At 36.0% G+C, this 22,138-nt stretch overlaps 1 protein-coding gene across 4 annotated transcripts in view; it reads left to right on the top strand.

Moving 5' to 3' along the window:
- Window positions 1–22,138, top strand: part of CFAP54 (cilia and flagella associated protein 54) — a 115,661-nt gene that overhangs the window by 31,661 nt on the left and 61,862 nt on the right. For all 4 annotated transcript variants that reach the window (XR_010468444.1, XM_065043480.1, XM_065043473.1 and 1 more), the window contains 13 exons: window positions 357–485; window positions 1,173–1,320; window positions 2,129–2,206; window positions 2,290–2,411; window positions 5,788–5,961; window positions 8,930–9,022; window positions 11,501–11,686; window positions 12,723–12,859; window positions 15,479–15,626; window positions 16,596–16,751; window positions 18,361–18,483; window positions 21,300–21,443; window positions 21,906–22,002. Coding sequence is in view for 3 of the 4 variants with exons in the window: in XM_065043480.1 (XP_064899552.1) it covers window positions 357–485; window positions 1,173–1,320; window positions 2,129–2,206; window positions 2,290–2,411; window positions 5,788–5,961; window positions 8,930–9,022; window positions 11,501–11,686; window positions 12,723–12,859; window positions 15,479–15,626; window positions 16,596–16,751; window positions 18,361–18,483; window positions 21,300–21,443; window positions 21,906–22,002 (1,735 nt within the window). In the remaining variant the exon portion in view is untranslated. The remainder of the gene's footprint in view (window positions 1–356; window positions 486–1,172; window positions 1,321–2,128; window positions 2,207–2,289; window positions 2,412–5,787; window positions 5,962–8,929; window positions 9,023–11,500; window positions 11,687–12,722; window positions 12,860–15,478; window positions 15,627–16,595; window positions 16,752–18,360; window positions 18,484–21,299; window positions 21,444–21,905; window positions 22,003–22,138) is intronic.

The raw sequence follows: 22,138 nt of genomic DNA on the forward strand, positions 1-22,138 counted from the left end.
CTTTTCTTAACAGTACCTGAAGGACCATTGAAAAACTACTTGTGAAAAATACTGTGCTTGTCAACTTAATTCTCAGAGTTCAGTTTCATTCTGCTATAAGCTAACTCTTTGAGTTAGTACATTGTTTTTTTGAGAGCTGAAAGAAAATCAGTTCTAAATTAATCAAAATCACTTGAAATTTAAAACATTAATATTAGTATATAAAAGCATGGGGAGCAATGCCTATGTAAAGATTATTTTACAGAGTTTAAACTACAACAGCTAAAAATAATAGCACTTTACTTTGGATAGTCCATATTACAGCTTTTAATGTGGTTATCTAATAAAGTGTATTTCTATATGTGCTTTCATTTCAGAAAAGTCCTACAGAACAATTACAAGTTGCTTATGAAAGTCTTGAAAATGCAATTAATGGAATGAACACATGTCGCTTAATGACCCTTCTACCAGATGGAAAGTCAATATTTGACAGCTGTTGTACAAAGGTAAAGTCTACAGAAAACTACACTGCAACAAAATCTTTAAATAATATATTGGATTTTGATGACACAAAACTCATATTTTCTTCATACATCGAAATCTTAGCATTATCGAGCATACCTCATCTTCCTGCCCCTTGTAAGAAGAGAATAGAAAAAATCAACCTCTGTGTAGATAAATAGCATTTTCTCTTTCATTAATAGACTCTTCTAGGTTTCCTTTGCCATATTCTTTTAGAAATAATTATAATTTGTGTCTTTCTCCTTTAAAATAAAAGCAGAAATCCTTTTCATATTTATTGCTTTCAACTGTTTATTATTAAAATTAATTTTTGCTGTTGAGGGGAATTCAGATTTTTAAAATAGTATAATTCTACAGTAATATGATCTTTGTTCTGTGGACTGGTAACACGATAAAACACATTTTTCTTCAGTTTTGTATTTATTATTAATCTAGTTTCCATTATGAGATTTTGTCTTAGTGTTTGTTTTTTTTTTTTTTTTTTCCAGTATCCATGCTTTCTCTGTCTTGTTATTCTCCTTCCTTCCATACTTTCTTGAATGACTGCATGTTACACAAACATGACAAATTTCAGTGTTTGTCAATTTCTGAAATTATACCGATGTCAAGATAAATGCAGTAAGCTAAGTAATAGGAGTTCATGTGTTTAATTGCCACTTCGTATTTATTAGGTGGGCTCAACTGATCAGAATTTGAATTCTGTTTTGGGATGTGGTAATGATAAGACAGGAACAGGTGATGGTTTTGTAATGGATTTACACTTGGAGCTCATACAGGCCCAACATCGAGTAGCTGTGAAACTTCTTAAAATGACACAAGGTAGGTTTCAGTAAAGCTAAATGATCTTCATAGCTTCATTAGAGTCCTCTGTTAATACATTTCGTAACACTAAGAAATTAAGGAGTATCCATTTCTAAAGAGGAAGCTGATGTTGGGCAGTTTGTATGCCATGTGCAGACAGAAATAATGTGCTGAATTGCAGAATTCAGATTTATCACATGGTACTATTCTTTAACCTCTACTCAACCAATGGGAGTTAAATTTTGCTAACAACTGGATTTGTTTCCCAGAGAGTTTGTTGTGGTACTTCAGTTACAATAGTAACTCTTACAGTGTCAGTAAGGGAGAATTTGCTGATGCTCTGCAGAAATTGTTTTCTGTAACGCTAATTTGCTCTCTGGAGAATAACTTGAATATTTTAATCAGTACTCTTTGTAATCTGAATTTCTACTCCTGTGAAGTTGTCCTTATCTCTTCCCAGTCAGAAGATACCTCAGTCTTGCCAAATGCCTTCTGAAAAAACTCTACTTGGTGTCCCAATCCTGGTGATTTTGGTTTTTTAATTGAAAGCTAGTATTAGTTTGACATTGCAGAGCTCCCCTGTGCACTGCTCCCTGTGATCAAACAAGATCCCTCTTTTCCTGCCGTGTTACTATAACTGTTAAAGATGCTAGAAGATGAGGGTGGAATATTTTTAGTGGCATGATCCAAGAAATTCTCCTTGAACCAAAGAAAATAACATGAAATGGAGCAGAGCTTTACTACAAAACTACAAATTAACCCCCTGACTAAAATTTTCCTAGTAGCACTATCAGAATGAATAACTTGGGATTTTCTTCCCACATAGGTGCTCAAAAGGGTGACAGAACTCTTAAGTCCAAGAAGTCTCATGTGAAGAATATGAAAGATTACCATTATTTAACAGGCAAGGCTTATTAATTAAGATTTTAGAAGTATAATAAATTACTGCTACTGTTTTATGAATGTCTTATAATATCTATTTTACAGAGGCACTTATAATGAGAAAAATAAAAAAGAATAAGCTATCCAGAGCAATCTATCTGATGCAAAAAGCTACACAGAAGTTCCCTGAAGAGTTGACCACTTCTTCCCAAAAGAAGCTACTGGAGGTAATAAAAAAATATTATGGCAGAAATTCTTTATCATTATCACAGTTTTTCATGTTCGATATAGTTAAGACGTGGATTACTCCTTCTTACTAAAAAAAGCAAAATGGAAGGAACCTGAGGGATATTGGGAGGTTTTATCTTCTGTTATCAAATGTTCCCTAAGGAGTTTTATGATGATGAAAAAAATAAGTGACTTAAAACAAGGAAAGAGCACATCCCCAGATGTTGTGCAGACATGCAGACTGCAAGAAACCTGAAAGAAGATTTCATCTTTCTTTCTGCACTTAGTCGTGTAGGCTTTGCAATTGTGAACTTCTGCCTTGCCAAAAGAGGTTTCCTTCTCCCCATTGCATCCTTCAACATTCTTCTTTTTCCAAGATCTGTAAGTTGTGTTACTTTGTCTGGTAATGATCATATGAGCTTTATTCTGTTCTTATTTAATAAAGAGTTTAGAAGTTGGAGATCTTGGAGTTTATTTGGCCTAAAAGTAGGCTCTTCATGGACTTATTTCAAAGTCTTTGGAAATCAATGGGAGTCTTTCCATTGAGCTTTGTACTAGCATCTGTCCATGGAAATTGCCTTCTCATCAGTGCGGCATAAAATTTCATTATAGCCTGTACAACAGATAGCAGAATCTGCAGTTCTGTCTATAAAATATGTGAAAAAGTATTTTAAACAAGAAGTTACTAGAAAGTATTTTAAGTGCTACAGATTTGGGAGCATGATAATGAACAGACATATCTTCTATGTCAGAAGAATGCAAAAACTGGAAAAGACATACACTGAAAAATCTCTCTCCTGTATTTGTAAAATAGATGGCATTTATGAATATTAGGTGTAGTGATATGGCGTGAAAGTTGTAACTGTAGTCACCAATGACGACTTACAAGCAATTCCCAAGAAACATGCTGTTATCTCAAACAAATGTTTGCAAATGCCTTATAATGGGCGTCGCTGTATTTTATTTCTGTGCACTTTTAATACAGGAAGGTGTAGGTAAATAAATATAATAAATTTGCAGCCAGTTGCCAGAAAATGTCAGAATTAACTTTGTTTGGACAAACTTAGCATGATCGTCTTTGATATTTGTACTATGATGAAATATTTAATTATGTGCTCCATTAATTTTCTTAATTGAAGTGGATGGTGCTTACTTCATGAACAGCAAATTCATACCTTTATTTTCATTATTTGTGTAGAAGATTTTGACTTTTTTATTGTAGAACATCTAAAAGATCTATATAGAATGACTCATATCTTTTGGTCTTTTCTACTGCACTCAGCACAATGTAAGTTCTTATTACACTGCAAAATAGGAAAGCAGGGTTGTTTTTTTTTTTGAGAAACATTTGAATAACCTTTTCTCTTTCAGTGAACTTCTGGGCAGGTATGAAGGCTTCTGAGTCATATGTATACTGATCTACATGACACTGCTTAAACACTGGAGCTACTGTTGTGTACCCTTCTTTTTTTTTTTTTTAATTTTTTTATTTTTAATTTCTCTCATGGTTGTTTCATTCTTCCTTCTTGTCCTATATGTTTAGTTGGACACCAAATCTTTACAAAATTGGGTGCACTGGTAGTTGTTGTTAGCCTGCTGTAAAACTGATTTAATGTGGTGAAGCTAATACCACAGTGTCAGTGTGTGGCAGAGGCAGGAATCTGGTTTATCACAGGATAAGCCTATGGCAGAAGCAAGGATTTTTTTTTTATAATGACATTTGGCTTCCTCAGCCATAAGATTATTCTTTCTTCTCTTGCAACTCTGACACATTTATTATCTTCCAACTACTACAACTAATGCAGGACGTGTCAAGCAGGACCACTCTCAGTCACAACGCTATTTTTTTCCAACCTGGGAGCAGTTCCATCCTTGCACTAATAAGAAATATGTCTTCAAAGAAGAATGAGGCTGTGATGGTTTTAATTAAAAATTGTATCATAGTACAGCTTGCTATAAAGAAGTATCATTTTTAAGGAAGATAATAACTTTACAGTTACTGACTGCAGAAGTTGAATTGATTGTATGAGGGAAAGAGTTACTACATATCTCATCAATAATCTTCTTTTCTTCCTTAAACATTTCTCACGCAGGTGGATGCCACCCTAATCTAAAGGGGGACAGAGTAGGGTGAAGTGAGGGGTTGTGCAAATTATTAGCTATGTTATGTGTTTAAGGCTCTATTAAATCTTAGCTCCTCATTTCACTATAAATCTGTGGCTAGTTTTTGGTCATTTTTGAACATGAGATACAAGGCTTATTCAATCTGTCATCTGACCTGGTATGGTTGTTCTTATACCCTTATAAACATATGAGGGCAGAAACAAGGAGCTGGTAAGATACAAGATTATGGGACTCTCACTGAATAATTATCAATTTGGGATTTTCTTTTTCAGTTTAGCTTTCAGACTCAGTTCAGCGTAAACCTTTGGTCCAGTGTATGGTACTAAAAGGTTTCAAATAAAAACTCTAGTTGTAGGAAGACATCATCTCTCTCTTCTCCCAAAAGAATGTAATTTGTCCAAGGCATCCCTGATCATCTTTGGGAGGTGGCCTTTTTGGCTTTGATTTGCACTGGATGGCTGCCACAAGTAAAGACATAAAAGTACTAAATTCTTAATATTAAATTTCTTAATATTAAGTTTCTCTTCTCCTAATAATGCAAACTAAGTGAAGAAACCTACAAATTTGCCATTCAGTTATATAAGAAAAAAGTGTACCTTGATTTCCAAACAAATGGCTACATAAACACTGTGTGCTGGGGGCCCACACATTTTTGGAAGATACTTAGAGACTGTCAGTCAGTGCTCAGTTCTCTCCAGCTTGCCAAGAGAAGTGGCTACTTCAAATGTTCTACTTTTGCCAGGCCTGCATTCTCCTCCTTTGGGTTGTTTCTGGACTTTATTTCGTTCCTGTTTCTGTAGTGCAGAAAATCAGTCTAACCACTTCCACAGCTCCTTCAGAAATTCCACAGATTAGGTGTCCAGTTCTCTCCTAAATAAGAGTTGGTATCCTTTCTGTTTCTAGCTGGAGCTAATAACTGGTTGCTACTAATTGCTAATCAATGTTATTTGTGATCACTTTCTTTTTTCCTATAGGTTCTTACAAAATTGGACATGCCTCAGTCCTGCTTCTTTCATATGCAACCTTGCATTCTCTTTGTTATACATTGTGAAATTAGTCTGCATATGTAAGTCTTGCACAAAGTACCATTCATCCTAATTTAGGGTATTAGATCATATGAAAAGCTATAAAAGTTTTCGACATAGCAGTTCATTTTTTATAAGATCATTTTGAAAGCCATTTATAAGTGTTAAATCTGTCTAATTGTTATGTTTTAATAGTTTTTCCCTTTTGTTTTAATTTAAAACATAGGAAGCACTAACTTTAATTGAGCAAGTTGAAGCCGAACAAAGTGCATTGTATCACAGTCTCAGAGAAGCTATGAGCAGTAACAAAACACGTGGGACTCCTCCTCCTCCTCTATTACTTTCCAGATCACATTGCTCCATGACATTTAAACCAGCCACATTCTCCTCAGATATTCAGGTAATGTTTTTCGTGATGACTGCATAAGAAATAATAAGAAAATTCACAAGAGAGCAAATTTGTTTCAACAGTACTATACCATCACAGTTTTCTCGGTTATTCTTGAGACGATTGTTATTCTGACTTAATTAAGTATGCTTTTTTTTTGTCCCTGTGAGTCAATTGTGAGTCACTGTTTTGATCTTCACATTTGCGTGAAACTTTCTTTGTCTCAAGCATCGTGTTCCTTGCTGCTTCTGTCATATAAGCCTTATTTATTCTACTTGAAAAAAGCTCATTCTCTCACTTAGGGGATGACATGCTCAGAAGAGATATGAGGCTATTGTATCATGTGATGCAAGTACCACACTGAGACCACTGTTAATGAAGTGCTGAAGTGCCATAGTTCAGGTGGAAAAATCCACCTTCTGTTGAACATGTTTAATCACAGAACTACTCATAAGGGATTTTAAGAGAGGTCTCTAGTTCAACCTTCTGCTGAAAGTAGGGTCAGCTGTGAGATTAGACCAGATTGCTCAGGGCTTTATCTAGTCAGTCCTGAAAACCAAGGATGGAGACTGAACAGCAGTAGGGCAACCTGTTCATGCAGAAAACTTTTTTCTTTATGTACTGTTGGAATCTCTTGCTTCAATTTAGGTCTAATCACTACAGTTGTTCAACATTTCTTGTTAGCTTGAAGGGAGGCAGGAGGGAAACTGTCTGTAGTATCTAGATGTAGTTTAATGAGTGCTGAGCAGAGGGGTTAGTCACGTTCCTCAATGTCCGAACTGTACTTTCCTTAATAAAGTTCAAGATGCTTTTAGGCTGCATTGCTGACATGCACACCACTGTGTCATGCTCAGCTTCCTGTCTAACAGGACCCCAGATCCTTTTAATGCAGCTCTCCAACCCATCGATCCTCAGCCTATATCTTTGCAAGGAATTCTGCCTTTCCAAGTGCAAGATTTTGGATTTGACCTTGTTAAATTTCATGAAGTTCCTGTGGGCCCCTTCCTCTGGGCTCTCTAGGTCCTTCTGACTAGCAATCCTGCCCTCAAGGATATAAACTGTTTCCCTCAATTTGGCATCATCTGCAATCCTGGTGAGTGTGTGCTCACTTTTTTCTTCAAGTCATTTCTAAAGATATTAAACAGGACAGGTACCAGGGTAGTCCCCTGCAATACTCCACTTGTTGCCACCCTCCAGGTAGAGTATGAACCAACAACTAGTCTCTGAGTCTGACCTTCGAGCCATTGTTTTACCCATTTATCTGTTCACACCCCCATGATGTATCATTCTAACTTGAATATGAGAATACCGGGAGACAGTGTTGAAAAAAGTGTCTTGCTCAGGTCGAGGTGAATGATACCTACTCTCTCACCTGCTTTGCAAATCAAGTAGTTTTGTCACAGAGGCCAGTTGTGGTAATCAGCCATGATTTGCCATTGGTAAATCCATGCTGACCTTTCTAAATCACCTTATTCTTCTCCGCATGCCCAGAAAAGGTTCAAACAGGCTAAAGTATGAAAAAGGCACTAGCTGCAGTTTTCTTGAGAGAGACGTTTTCATAGAAATTTTGCAAGCTTCTTCAAAATTATGATGTGTATAAAATTAGCAGAAACTCAAATATTTTTAGTAGTGGTAAGAATGTTTCTGTGAACAGTTGTTTTATAACTTGCAGTTTTATTGCAGTTTGATTAGTCAATTTCAAAGAAATTAATTATGAAAAATGTCTTCCTTTTTGTCCCTAATGAACATAAAATTAAAATACTTATTTAAAGTCTGGTAGTTCATTTGTTTTACCAAGTATTAATACTTCATTCTGTTCAATACAGGAGCATGAATGTAACATTGGGCCACTAGATGGTGCAATGTGATTAATATTTTTATAATTTAAGCCCAGATATTCGAGATGATTTTTTTTTCCTAAAGATACGCATCACTGTTGAGCAGACATGAAAGGTATTTTTTTATGAAGAACTTATTAAAGGAAATGGATACTTAGGATTTAATTAGACAAATGTAGTTCTTGTATTATAAGTAAAAGTATCTCTAAAATTTCCTGAAATTAAAGTTGCTCATTTGCTGAAAAGAAAGGCCTCTATTTCAACATCTCCTTCTGAAAAACAGTCAAGATTCATTGCAAGACAAATCATGTATACTACAAGAAAAAAATGAACATTTTAGGTATTGATAATTTTTATATGCTGAAAAATGACCTCATCTGCCAAACCTCATGTCTGTTTAAACGTCTACTGAAAAGAGACCTAGCACAGTTTTTAGTAGAAGACGCTTAATGCAAAAGATCTTTGTCAGATGCACAACTTACTGAAATCCATCTGCTCAGTTCTGCAGAGGTGAAATCAAAATTAGTTTCCATGTTTGATCTCACTAGACACAACTGAGCACTGATCCAGGAACGCATGCTCACATTCTTCCTTGAGTAAAAGTATTGAGAAGTGCAGATTATATGCTCAATGAGATGATCAGCAGCTCGAGGGCATTAAAAAACTCATTGATTTCAACAGGAACTAAGAACATGGCTTGTTTAGAAAAAACAACTGCGTTACTCTAAATCTGCATTTCTGTTGCCTGCTTTTAAGGACCTGTCCTCAAGTAGTTTGCTGAATCAGAACTTTTTCAACTTTAGAAGAATACCATTGCAAGGATCAAATACGGGATCTAGATAACTTTAAATCTACAGGATGACCTGTGGAGTTTATGTTTCGAGATAGGTTTGAGGTATAGGGTAGTTCAAGGTAGGAGACAGGATAACGGAGAGTCATCTGCTTTTATTTTAGTATATCTAGTTGTCCAGCTAAATGAATTAAAGAATTTTTCTAGTGCAGTTAGACTATTCCTTTTTATAACTGAGGGGTTTTTTATTTTTTCAGAGACTTTTCACAAAATTAGTGTGTTATACATTAGGCAAAAGTTGGAAATACTATAATGTATCAACAATTTTTTTTTTTTTCCATTTTCTTCAAAGGTTTCATGGTACAGTATTTTGGGATGTGTGGCAGAAGGAAGTAATGTGAAAGTCAGGTTAAATAACAATAAACTTCGGAATGCAGGAGAAGAGGTAAGACAGAGTTGAAACACCTTCAGATCATTCTCTCTTTCTTTAAAAAAGCCCAGCTTTCTAAATGTATACACCTGACATCTTTTTCTAATCAGGTAACTTGCCAGGCCTTTGACAAACCTTTTGATTGTTATTTTAAGCAACTGAAATTTTACTAGGCTGAAGATACACTGAAAACCAAAACCAGTTCTAGGAACGTTTTTTGAATGATGAGTTAAATGATTCAAAAGCTTCATGTTAGAGAGGTCTATGTCCCTTCTGTTACGATCCTGTTTTTTGAGAGACATTTAAGAAATACAAAAGGAAAATAAAGTATATGATATATTTATAAAGTGTTCCCCAGACACTCCACTTTCCAGAGATTCAAAAAAAAGAGAAATTCTAAACAGATATAAAATTTAGTATTTTTCTTAATTGTGCAACTTCTATCAGACTTTACCTTCTGTAATTCTGTCAACATGGTTATATAACTCCTTCAATAACCTTCACATTCAGACATTATTGACTTCTAGGTTCATACTCTATCCCTTTCATCTTGTGAACATGTTGTGTGACATATCATCCCACACATCTTTGGTTACTTATGACTGATCACATGTCTGTGTCAGTATTTTTAAATAGTTTCTATATTGCAATTTGGCAGTTTATTTTTGGAATTTTTTTGGGGTTTTCTCTTTCTTTTTAATGTAGGTTTTTGTTTTTGTTTGTTTGTTTTTGTGGTTTTTGTTTGTTTGTTTTTGTAGTTTTTGTTTTGTTTTGTTTTGTTTGTTTGTTTTTGCCTTTGGATCACAGTCTGATGTTCCTGCACAGACCGAGAGTTCTGGTTTTCAGTCACTTACGCATGCTATTGCATTATCCATCTAAACGATGATGTGATCCATCCAAATACTCAGCATTTTGAGGTTTAAGAAAGGAGCAAAAAAAGCTTCAGCACAACCTCTTCAGCAAATTTTGCTGTAGTCTTAGATTGGAATGATCATTTTTGTATCTGGAAATCTTGGAAATCCTGTTCTTTGCAGGGCAGGTCTCTGTTTTGCATTGTCACAAAAGAATGATCTCAGCCTCTTTTGTCCAGTGTTTCAAGCTTTCCTGGTTTTGTGAACAAGCTTTATACGAACACTGATAGACCTGTCTTTGGTGATGGAGAGGAAATCTTTCCCTTTGCACCTGTTCCCTGCATCTCCTCCTAAAAAAAGGAAGGTGTATAAAAAGAGAAGGTGTGTGTTGCTACTGATAATAGAGGGTTTGATGTTATTCTTGATATTCTTATTATCAAATCCAGAGAACTGAGCTTCCTGAGATGTCCAGTGAGCTAGTTTCAATATGCAGTCCTGCTCCAGGTGAATTAAGCATTTAATTGGAGACTTTCACCCCACTGCTAGCTGTTCTTTTTGTGAACTTGCTGCAGTTCATCCAGGCCACTGACTGTCTTAGCTCTGGCAGGCACTGGAAATGCCCAGACCTGAGGCTAACCATATGCTTCAGCAATTGAACTTCTGGTTGCTTGGGGATATGCTTTTGCAAAACGCTGATCTGCAGACAAAGTCACAATCTGCCTGGTCCATGGAAAAGGTTTAGAATAGAATTCTTGGTGGTGGAATGGTCTATCAACTTTTCAACAAGAGAAAAACTTGCTCTAAAGGGATACTACAGACTGTCTTACCCTAATTTCTGGTCTGCTGGTTCAAAATTCAGTCCCAGCATTTGAAAGGATTTCTGTTGTTCAGAGGTCTCCTTACGAAGACCAGACAATATTTGAATAAGAGCACTGTGTTGATGCTACCTTATGATAATCTTATTTGTCATGTTGTGCATCAGTCACTGTGTCAGTTGTCTGTTGTTTCAAGACCCTAAAACTTTCCTTTGTCTAAGTTGTCCTGGTTATGGAGAGGAAGGTGGAAAAGTCTGTTAGAAGCAAGCCATGATGTTTAAGTGCAGATGGACAATTACTTGAAGGAAAAATGAAGATCCTGAAAATATGTCGTTTGTTTTACGAACTCTGAAGTCCTGTTAATGGTGCTGAGAGGACCTGAGACATCCCCTGCCCATATCTAATCCATGCCTGTGGCATGTATGGAGGAGAGCCATGTGCTTTCTCTGGAATTCTGCTCAGGGTGAGAATGTTTCCAGCTCAATGACTGCAAGCATGAACACTCACAATGTGAATGTGCAAATGGACAAAAAAGGTTTAGAGAAACTCCAGGTCCTGGTACTTTACTGTTCTCTTATGTTATGTGCTCTGTATACTCAACTGCATTCCAGAGAAAACATACTTTTTTTTCCCCTGTTGTTTAATTGTTTTCTTATTGTCTTCAATAACCTGCTATTATGTGGAAATGTGACATGCATGTTAATCTAGGTTGTGCTTTGATTGTATCCAAGACCATCAAATACTTTATTTAACAGTAAAAGCTTTGAATTTGAGATCTGTTTTTGGTATGTTCAGTGGGTGTAACTAAAAAATATTTTTATTGCTAGATACCAGCTGATGGGAAAAGCCTCTTGGAAATACAAGGCTTAGATCCCAATGAGAAATACATATTTGCAGTTGCAGCATATTCTTCTGATGGAAAACTTATTGGTGATGCAATTGGGGAAGCAACTCAGCCCATCCTTGCATATCCACCTCTTTCTGTTACTGCTGTTCGAGCCTATCTAACTCAGGTAGGGCTAGAGGCATGATGATGAACACATACTTTAATTTGACTGTAATTACTTGTTTTCACTGGTAGCTCTAAAACTTCTTGTAAAAACTCAAGACTTCCTTGCCAAAAGCTTGATAAGCAGAAATCACAATTTTAACACAACAAATGGTATATTTGAGTAACTCAATTCAAAAATATTGGAAATTCCAGTTGAAGAGGAAAGATGACTGTCAGGTAGTTTTCTTACTCTGGTTCCTGTTTTTCAGTCTGCATTTAACTTCTTTATTCTTTGTTGTAATTTATTTTTTCATTTTTGTGATTGAGACCAAGTGCTAGAAATCACCTTATTAGTCATTACGGCACAAGATGACAAATGTGATTGAAGTTACCAGGTATCAAATCCAACCATTTTCATACTGAAATTATTTTTGTAGTGCCTTGTGAAAGACCACAAAGGCTCTGTCAGACCTTTACCATAATTTTCTTTATTCTTAATAAAGAAAATTTAAAACTGATTGTGGCATGGAGAAAAGTGAAATTGTCTAGCCCTACAGCTCAGATCATGGGGAACTGTTAGAAGATTTCCTAAAATCTCCCAGAGAGGTATCCACGTGAATTTGTGCCTACTTGTGTGGCTCCATTTGCATCCCATTATCCAGAGCAGCAGGGCATTCAGCAGTATTAGTGAAAGTAAAATGAACCTAGATGAAATAATATGCCTTCGAAAACTGCAGCACAATACCTGTGAAGTATTCCAGAAAGGATATTAGATCCTTGGTCAACAGTTACGAAAGTGTTTTGCCTTCTCTAATGCTAATTCTGAAGGTAAACTAATAGTAGAATCAGATTGCTGCTACATTACTACATGTTTTTTATTAAAATATATAAGAATATTCTTACAGAAATCGTAAATTTACATGTTGGGAGGGAGTTTTAAAATATTTATTCATGCTATAATCATATTTGGCTTGGTTATTTGATAAACAAGGAAACTTGTTGTTATTGGTGTTTGGTTTGGTTTTCTTTTCTTTTTTTCTTTTTTTTCTTTTTTTTAGGCAGCCTATCAGACTTGCAACTATACATTAGCCAGAGAAGCATTTTCACCAATGTGGGATTATTTTGTTTCTTCTCCACTGCCTACCAATGCAGGTGTTGTTTCTGCAAGTATAAATTTGACTACATGTGAAAACAGGTAACTGGCAAATCCAAACGTAAAATAATAGTCAATTATAGATGTGCACATTTTCTTTTTGAGAGTGCCAGGTTGTGAAATTTTGTTCAGACTTGTGATATGAAAAACATTCTGAAAAAAGGTGTGAAATGTGTTATAAAAATATAGTGGTTTATAATTAGCAGAGGATTTTTGTTATTTATGGAACTGCTAGCATTTACACACCTAGTTCTTTATAATGATTGCTTTGTCAAGGTAATTGGGAAACATTTATAAAGTGGCTATTAATTCTGTGTGATGCATTTTCATATGCAAAACTTGTAATGTGCACTAGGTTCTTGACTTTTAGTTCCAGCTGAGAGAAGTTTAGAAGGGTTTAGGAATTCTGAAAATTTTGTCAAGAACAGCACTCAAAATGGATAAATGCTTGCTAATTTTGTTTTGGGGTGGTTAAATAAGTCTACCAATAATCTCTGAATATACTAGAGTGGTTTAAAAGAGATATTTAAAATTAATTCATTTATAAACAAATATCAAATATTCAACCATAATATTATAGGTTTTTCATGATGATAAAGCCCAGCTAGAAATTTTTTACTAAAATTCAATAGATCCAAATGCAAAAATAAATAAAAACTTAATTAATTCCCAGATATGAATGAAATAATAGACACGAAATACTATAATAACAAGAGTAATTTTAGATGTTAGTCAACTGTTTATAATTTGATGATGAAATTATATTATTTATATTAATATTTATTTATTTAATATATTAATATAATAGAACACAAATAATCATCTTCAATTGTGTGGAATTCTTTTTAAACCACTTTGTTCATAGGAAAGTTTTGTCAAGTTTGTGGAGGAGATATGAAAAAGTTTTGCAGCATATCCGTTTCAGTTTGACAGACTTAATTTTGAAACCACAACAACAAGAAGCAACCTTATTTCATGTGTGTTAATTGTTCTTGAATGTTTCTAGAATTAAAGAATAAATAAAGAAATACAGACATTTGTATCAAGAAATAGATATTAGGGGAATTTCCTATACGTTTTTTTCAGAACACTTCCATTTCCACTTTACAGGTGGAATAAACGGTAATCAAAATCAACCATTCTGAGACATAGGATGTAACTAGTGTTTTCTCCAGATTGTTTTGACATACTTACAGCAGAACCCACTGTCTTCTCACAGTGATGCTGTTTGGATGCAAGTAGAGAGTGAAGGCTTGTGTGTGCTTCGAATCCTGTCGTGGGAGAAAACTAATGTGTCTACGTGTGCTTCTTGTTATTTGGGCCTCAGCCAGAGCACTGACGTGTGTCCTGTCTGTTCTTCAAGTGCCACCATTTGTCTGATACTGGGCATACAAATTGACTGAGGGTCTTGATGTTACATGCCATAAGAGCCTTTGGGATTTTCTGGTAGCCTGTGGACTGCGCTGATGTCACCAGGCATCCTGTTTCATGACTATATGGATGTTTTAAATCCATCCCTGGCCTGGGCAACAAAGCAAGAATGCAAGGCTGGTCATTGCGCTTTTTTTCTTCCCACTTGTTCATTTTTCATTAATCTTTTTTCCTAATCAGCTTTTTGTTGTTGTTGTTGTTGGTTTTTTGTTTGTTTGTTTGTTAACACATGCAGCTCCAGAGGTAACATTTGAACAAAACAACTTTCAAATAAATCAAGTGAAATGAAATAAATCAAATGAAGACAGGAAGTTTTAAATAACTGTGCAAAGTGGTTTCAGGGATTTTGCTTTTGTGACAGTTACATCCAAGCCTTATTTTTTTTTTTACAATTAATATGGAAGTTTCTCAAAGCTGCAATATCAGCCCTGAAACGAAGTAGTTTCGGTTTTACTGATCCGCAGCTAAGAAATTGGATAGGACTTAAAGAGACAGCAGAGGGAGCTGGAAGGAAAGGAAACCTCTTGTTTCCAACCTGAAGCCCTGTTGATTCCTTGCTAATGTCAAGTATGTGAATATGTCTATTGGATCTTTGTTCTTGAGTTTCAGCCTCTTTTACAATCAAGGAGATGGAGGAATTTACTTCTTATGCTTCCAAATCATAGGATTGTTTCTGTAACATAAATAATATAAAAAGGACAAATGCTGATCTGCCACAGGGCAGGAAAAAAACCCAATAAACAACAAAAGGGCAGGCGGAAGAAGAAAGATTCTTCTGAGCCTTGTAACACAAAATATCAGTGATGAAATGGAGTCTGTTACTAACGCTTAGTAATGGACATCACAACTGCATGTGTCATTGTCAGAATACAAAACAAGAATGTGTAAAAAGAGACAGTTAAAATAAAGTAGCTGTAGCATTCCAAGTTTTCCATGAAATTTCAAAGTAAGTTTCACTGGATTAGATGAAACAGCTAAGGAACTGATGTCTTAAGATAGTAGAAGGTGGACAAGAATTTGAAAAGGGGCCTTATCCCCTTTATTTATTTTAAGTTAGAAAGTTTAAACATTTTTCCAGTTTTATGTCTAAATTTCCAGCAGTAGCTACAGTAATACTTTTGTACAGAATTTTAAAATGAAATATTGCATTTTCATATAATGCAGTTTTAGACATGAGAGGTCAGAATGATTAATACACTTTTACTGTTATTTTGATTTTTTATTTTGCAGGCTATGTTTTGAGGCTGTATCTCAGACTTCTCCTATTACCTTGCACCTGTTTTTAAGGAGTTTATTTGCTGTCTGTGACATTAATGTAATGGAAAGAGGACTCTTCTGTGATTCCATTTTTTCCAGTGAGATACTCTATAAGGAACAAGTATGTGTGCCTTAAAGTACTACATGGGAATTTATTTTACCCTTCAATCAGCTTTATTTTGTCATTCCAAGATAAATGGTGCAATGTACTAATCCTATCTGCGGAGTACTAAAATTTCTGCTAAGTTACCTGGTCTTCCTTTCTGAAGTATTCTAGTAGCCGTTGCTTATTTTGTATCCTGGTAGAAAGATGGTTTCTGAATCAGTTATTACCTCATTAATACCCTAATCCAAATCCTACTGATTCCAGCTGATGAAGACGTTTCCTTTACTTCAGCAGTGGTAGACTATAATTTAAGAGAGGTATAATCATTGCTATTTTTGTCCTACTAAGATGCAGCATGTTTAATTGTAAACATTTCTGCTATTTAATACATATATTTTATTAATATTAGAGTTTCATGCTTTTGATATGCTAAGCTTCTTTTAGCTTATTTCAGTCTTTATAGTGTAATAACATGTTAATAACACAAAGAACTTCCTCTGTTATTTGAATAGTTAAGCTTTGCCTTTGGTGTTATTACATTCCCGTTCCACTCTTTCTTTGCTAAAGTATTTGTCTCTTAAAAATGTGAGCAGTCACTGGATCTGCTCACACATGCAAGGACTGCAGCAGATGTCTGGAAGAGAAAGAAGGGGATTGTTATCCTGCCCTTACCTACTCTGAGGGGTTGGGATGTGAAATTTCCACTCCACACAGGGTGAGGTTGTTAACCAGGCTTTGTAAACTGCATGGATAAATTGAGGGGGCAAAATTAGGTCAAGAACAATGTTTTCCTTTAGAATAATGAATAACGTTGCATTTGTTTATATACTTCTAAGGGGTGCCAATGTATATTCAGTTTTAAACTTTTATCTTACTTGCTGCTTACTCTGCTTTTTAAACTGCAATAACATGTCTTCTTTCACTCTTAAATGATTTAAAACAACAGAATTTATATTTGAATCAAAATGTGTTTTTCTTTTACAGGTTGCTAGATTAGCAGAATGTGAAAGAATGGCTGTGGCAATTGAACTGAGTAATTGGTTGAATGATGCAAGTTATACCCTGCAGTCTGTTGTGCAATGTTATGGTCTCCTTGCTCCAATTATTTATCACAAGATTTCTTCAGTCCCAGTAGTTCAGGTGAGAGCATTTTAAGACAAAGAAACTAGCATCCAAGTGCTGGAGTTATAGCAATTTAAATTAAACTTCTAATGGAGTATACAGTGGGAGAGCCAAATATCTAGGCTCTGAGTTCTTAGTAGCTGCTGAAAGAACAGCCTTTTATGGGTTTATGTGTTCCCAGTTCATATATGTTTAGTTTACGCTGCACAGATTCTGCTCTCAAATATGCTAAAACAACTGCAGAATATTGATTATTACTTCAGGATGATTTTTTTTGTATTTTTAAACTGTAGTATAGTATATAATGTAACTTCTACTTGAATGTCATTTCCAAATAGCAATTCTGAGGAAAGAAAAGCAGCATTTGCCTATGGCTTTTTTTTTTTTATTTGAGTGTTTGCTTCATATACAGTTTTCTTCTTAAAAAAAGAGAAATCTATTCAATGTCTTGATAAGGCAGTCTTTAGCTTTCAGGCATGTGCTCCTTTCCAGAAGCAAGCAACTTCTCTTTGAAAATAGAGTCCCTGAATCCTTTCCTGCCATATCTGAAGCAGCAGATTTAGATTCAGCAATGATACAATAGCAACATGCACCTTTTTGCTAATTGTAGGTAGTTTTGTCAGGGAGCAGCAGTAAGAAAATGTTCACTCTGTGAGGAAGGATGAGGTGACTTCAGCGCAGGCATTGCACAGACTAGCAGCATCTGAACATGGCAGGTAGAGCAAAGTACTGGCAAGAGGATCCAGTGAGAGTCCAGAGATGGTGGATTGGCTATTGTGCTCGTCCAGGGTTCATCCAGGAGAAAAAGTCAGAAGCTACAGGAGTTGGAGTCAGAGACTAGAGACAAGGCTACAACACAGGTCCCAGGTCTGCCCAGGAGACAGAACTGAAGATCAGCACACCAATCCCATAGCTCAAGCAGGGACTGAAGGCCTGGGTCTGAGCTAAACTGGGACTCCTGGGCAGAAGGTGTGGAGGACACCCCAGGCGAGCCTGCTCAGGGAACAACTATTGGGGCACTCAGGGACTTAACAAGTTTTTAGGTGTGTGTAAACAAAAATAAATACATGGGTAGCCTCTTGCTTAAGAAGATATTGGCTGTGATGACCTACCAAAGACACAGCTAGCAAATGGAAATGGCTCCTCGTTTAGATTTCCTAATTAAAGGGAAAAATAATTAAGTTGCATGTTTTTTATTATGTCTGTCATACAAAAATGGGGAAAAGGAGTCTTTCATTTTTAGATCATACTGGAAACATTTTTCTTTAATTTAAAATTCTGATCAGCTCAATATAGTTCTAAGCAGTCTTCTACTAGGAGTATGTAATCTCACTGAATTAAGCATTCTTTGATATCATGTTAATTACAACATCATGTATCTGTAATTTAATATCTGTGATTTTATGTGAATATGTAATTTATTCCAAAGGGCTGTGGTTGAAATCTTGACACTGTTAAATTCAATGAATATTTTACTGTTGTCTTTTGTAGAGCTAGCATTTCACCCTACCTGTTGGATTTTAAGGTATTTTTAAAGTTTGCCATCAAATACAACAGGCTTTGCAGAGGTACAAGCTTGTAAATTTGTTGCAGACTCCAAACTTTATTTTAACCCTTCTATTTACAGATTCTCATTAAGTGCTTGGCTGTCCTTCAAGAAATTCCAAGTGCTACCTTGCAGAGGAAGCATGTAGGATGTTACGAGAGTGTTCAGCATATGATAGCTTGTACTTCATTTTATACAGCAAAGGTATGGTGTGCATTATTGTGCTTACAGCATAGTTTAAGACACAGCTGTTGTCATTTAGAGGAAAAAAAATATTTAGTAAGCTGGCCTTCAAACTGATATCTTGAAGAAGCAGCAATCTTAAATAGTAAAGGTATATAAATATTTATTAGTATCTTTGTATCAGGGGATTTTATATAAAAATGGCATTTTGAGTTTTTAACAGAATTGAGATTTTTCATTTGGTTATAAAATAGATTGTAATTATTACTTCGTGAACATGAAATCTGTATTTTATATCATTGCATGTATTTTAAAATTTAAGGTAGTAGTATTTTCAATAAGGAATGTATGTAATATATAAATTAAAAGTTTATTTACTGCATATAGCTCATATTTGTAGTTTTATCAGAATGACATATATGGCTTATTTGCTAATTAGATACAAGAGACTTTATACTATTTGGTCCGGCATGCTGGCAGGAACAGAAACGCCTTGACTTTCAATGATCAGACATACATGCAGATCACATTTATTATTTAGATAATTAATCTACTTATTAAGATAAGGAGAAATGTGGTACAGGTAGGATTTTTTTACTCAGCTATAGAGGCATGCTAAAGTACCTGCCACAGTAGATGTATAATGCTGAAAAAGTCAGCTTTCCTCAAGCTCTAAGTGCACCTCAGGTAAAAAAGCTCATTCCAAAACTGAGCTACAGCTGATGCTTTCAGGGATTGCCCTTTGTTGATGATCCCTCTCCTCAGTCTTCATAGGAGATGGATCTCTGTGCTCACCTCACAAGACCAGATCAGTGTCAAAAATCCTTAAAAGTGCACTGCAAGAAGACCCGGTTTTCATTCATTTAAAATGTATAAAGATGAATATTTTAGGACTAGTGTTGTCATTTTCTTGGTATTAATCAGTTACTTTGTGGCTGTGAGGGCAGTCTCGGGACGTGGTGAAGGCTGGGGAGCTGTGAGCTGAGGGCAATGCCATGGCTGTCAGGGCAGGATCTGGCAGTCAGGTTCAACCAGGAGTCCAGATCACCAGATGAGTTTGTGGTGATGAGGCAGGTTCGAGGTGAAGCTGGGAAGTCAATCCACAGGTCAGGATCAGGTCTGGTGAGGGCTGCTAGGGTCAGACACAGCCCAGCAGGCTGGTCCATCAGGGTGGGAGCAGTCTGAGGCTAAGCTGAGGAGTCGGTCCACAGGTCAGGTATCCAGATCAGTGGATCCATGGCCAGGCTCAGGCATGGCTTGGAGTGTGCTGGAGACCAGCATTCCTGCCAGATAGGAGCTGGCAGGGACTGTAGGCTCACACCTGAGCTGAAAGGGATCTCCTGGCCACATGTGGGAGGGCTCAGGTGGAGGCTGTCAAGGCCAATAAGGCCTCTTAGGAACCTTGAAACCTTGATAAAGTGTCTGTTTGTTGTTGGATTTCCCAGCTATATGACTCTGCTTGAAACACTGATTTTCTTTTTCTTCCCCCTTGGAGATAACATTTCAACAGAATAGCATACAGAATAGCAAACAGAATGGTTGAATTGCAAATGCTTCTGTTTAATTCATAGTATATAGTTTTCTGTTGAGTTGCAGTCAGGCCATGTACTGTATTTAACCCAAAGTAATCTATAGACTTATTTTCTGTCCCAAAGACAAATGTCCTAACATGAAGTTACCTTCACAGAATCACAGAATGGTTAGGGCTGGAAGGGACCTCTGGAGATCATTTAGTCCACTCACCTGCTAAAGCAGGTTCAGTGACAGGAGATCACACAGGAATGTGTCCAGTCAGGTTTTGAATGTCTCCAGAGAAGGAGACTCCACAGCCTCTCTGGGCAGCCTGTTCCAGTTCTCTGGCACTCTCAAAGCAAAGACATTTCTATTCATATTAGATAGAACCCCCTGTGTTTCAGCCCGTACCTGTTGTCCCTCATCCTATCATTGGGCACCAATGAAAAGAGTCTGGTCCCATCCCCTTGACACCCACCCTTGAGACTTTTATAAGCATTGATAAGATCCCCTCTCAGCCTTCTCTTCTCCAGGCTGAATAGACCCAGCTCTTTCAGTTTCTCCTCATAAAAAAGATGCTCCAGATCCCACATCATCTTTGTAGCTCTCCACTGGACTCTCTCCAGTAATTCCTTGTCCTTCTTAAGCTGGTGAGCCCAAAACGGGACACAGTACTACAGATGTGGCCTCAATAGGGCAGAGTACAGGAGAAGGATAATCTCCTTCAACCTGCTGGTCACACTCTCCCTAATGCTCCCCAGGATACCATTGGCCTTCTTGGCCACAACGGCACATTGCTGGCTCTCTATATATTGCTACTATAAGCACCTTGCTTATAGTAGAAGTACTTTGGCCTTTAGAGTTTGATCTAAAGAAGATAAACCATCTAAAAACATTCCTTACACCGTTAATTTATAAATTTCATAATTTTAAAAATAAATTTATCCTTTCACTAATACAGTTAAGATTTTCAAATGTGTGCTTGATACCAGGGGGTAAATGAGGATCATTTAGTTACCCTTTATGTTCTTTGATAGTAGTACTACCTGAGAACTGGGAGAACGTTAATCACAGCAACCGATACTTCTGGTTAAATCTTTCTGTTCTCTGAAGGATCAGTTAAGCTGAAGTAGAATTCATAGATAACATATCTGCAGTTCCAATTATTTTACAGATCTATAGTCCTGTTTTTGTTGAGGGAAACTTAAGTATCGAGTATTTAATTTCCATTTATAATAGTAACACATTTTCACAATTATAAGTAGACAATAATGAAACATTGCATGTTATGCAAAACAAAAATATGTAACATGATTCTTTAATAGGTACTACGTTCATGGAAAGAATACGAACTAGCTGTAATTATTGTTAACTATGGGAAAAAATTGCTGGATTCCTCACCGGCAGCTTCACCTGACCAGTCAGGAGCTATGAAAACTGAAGAAACACACACTAAGAAAGAAGTCAAAGTAATTGCTCCAATTTTCACTTTTTATTTTCTCTAAATATTGTATTCTCTTGAGAGGGGTTAGCAATAGCACAGTTCAGAGCCATGGAGATAGATAGATAGATAGATAGATATACACAGATATTTATACAAGGATCTTTAACTGATCTTTCTTCTCCTATAGTTTGCAGGAATGCTTTATAAGACAGAAAAAAAAAAATTATATAAGTAGAGCAAAAATATCTTAAATAACATAGAAAGCCTCTCATTTGATGTAGCAGCTGCTTGAAACTGAGTCATTATAAGAGAGTGACTTAGGAATTGTGTAGACTGAAAAATATTTCTCAGTGGAGGAAGCACTTTCAACCTCTAACACCTTAATATTCAAAGTACAAAGAGATGCATCAGGTTGTGAGGATTTCCTACAACTTAGAATCAAAGTTTTAGAATCTAAGTTTTGATAACTAAGTATTGGATATTTCAGAGCACTTCTTCAAAGGCATCCCATTTTTCTGCAAGGGAAAAAGCAACAGAAAATCTAAATGCTCTTGAATCAAATCTCCTCAGACTGACCAAACCAGGTGGGTGCACTATTAAAACACTTCTTACCTTTTTCTATGCAATTTTCTATGGCTTCTTTGTAAAAATTATTTGCCCAAGAAGAACTTTTATTTCATATATCTTCCTTGATAAATAAGGTCACTGAAATTATGATTT

The sequence above is a fragment of the Columba livia genome, chromosome 1 (genome assembly GCF_036013475.1).
Source record: "Columba livia isolate bColLiv1 breed racing homer chromosome 1, bColLiv1.pat.W.v2, whole genome shotgun sequence".
NCBI classification, from domain to species: Eukaryota; Metazoa; Chordata; class Aves; order Columbiformes; family Columbidae; genus Columba; species Columba livia.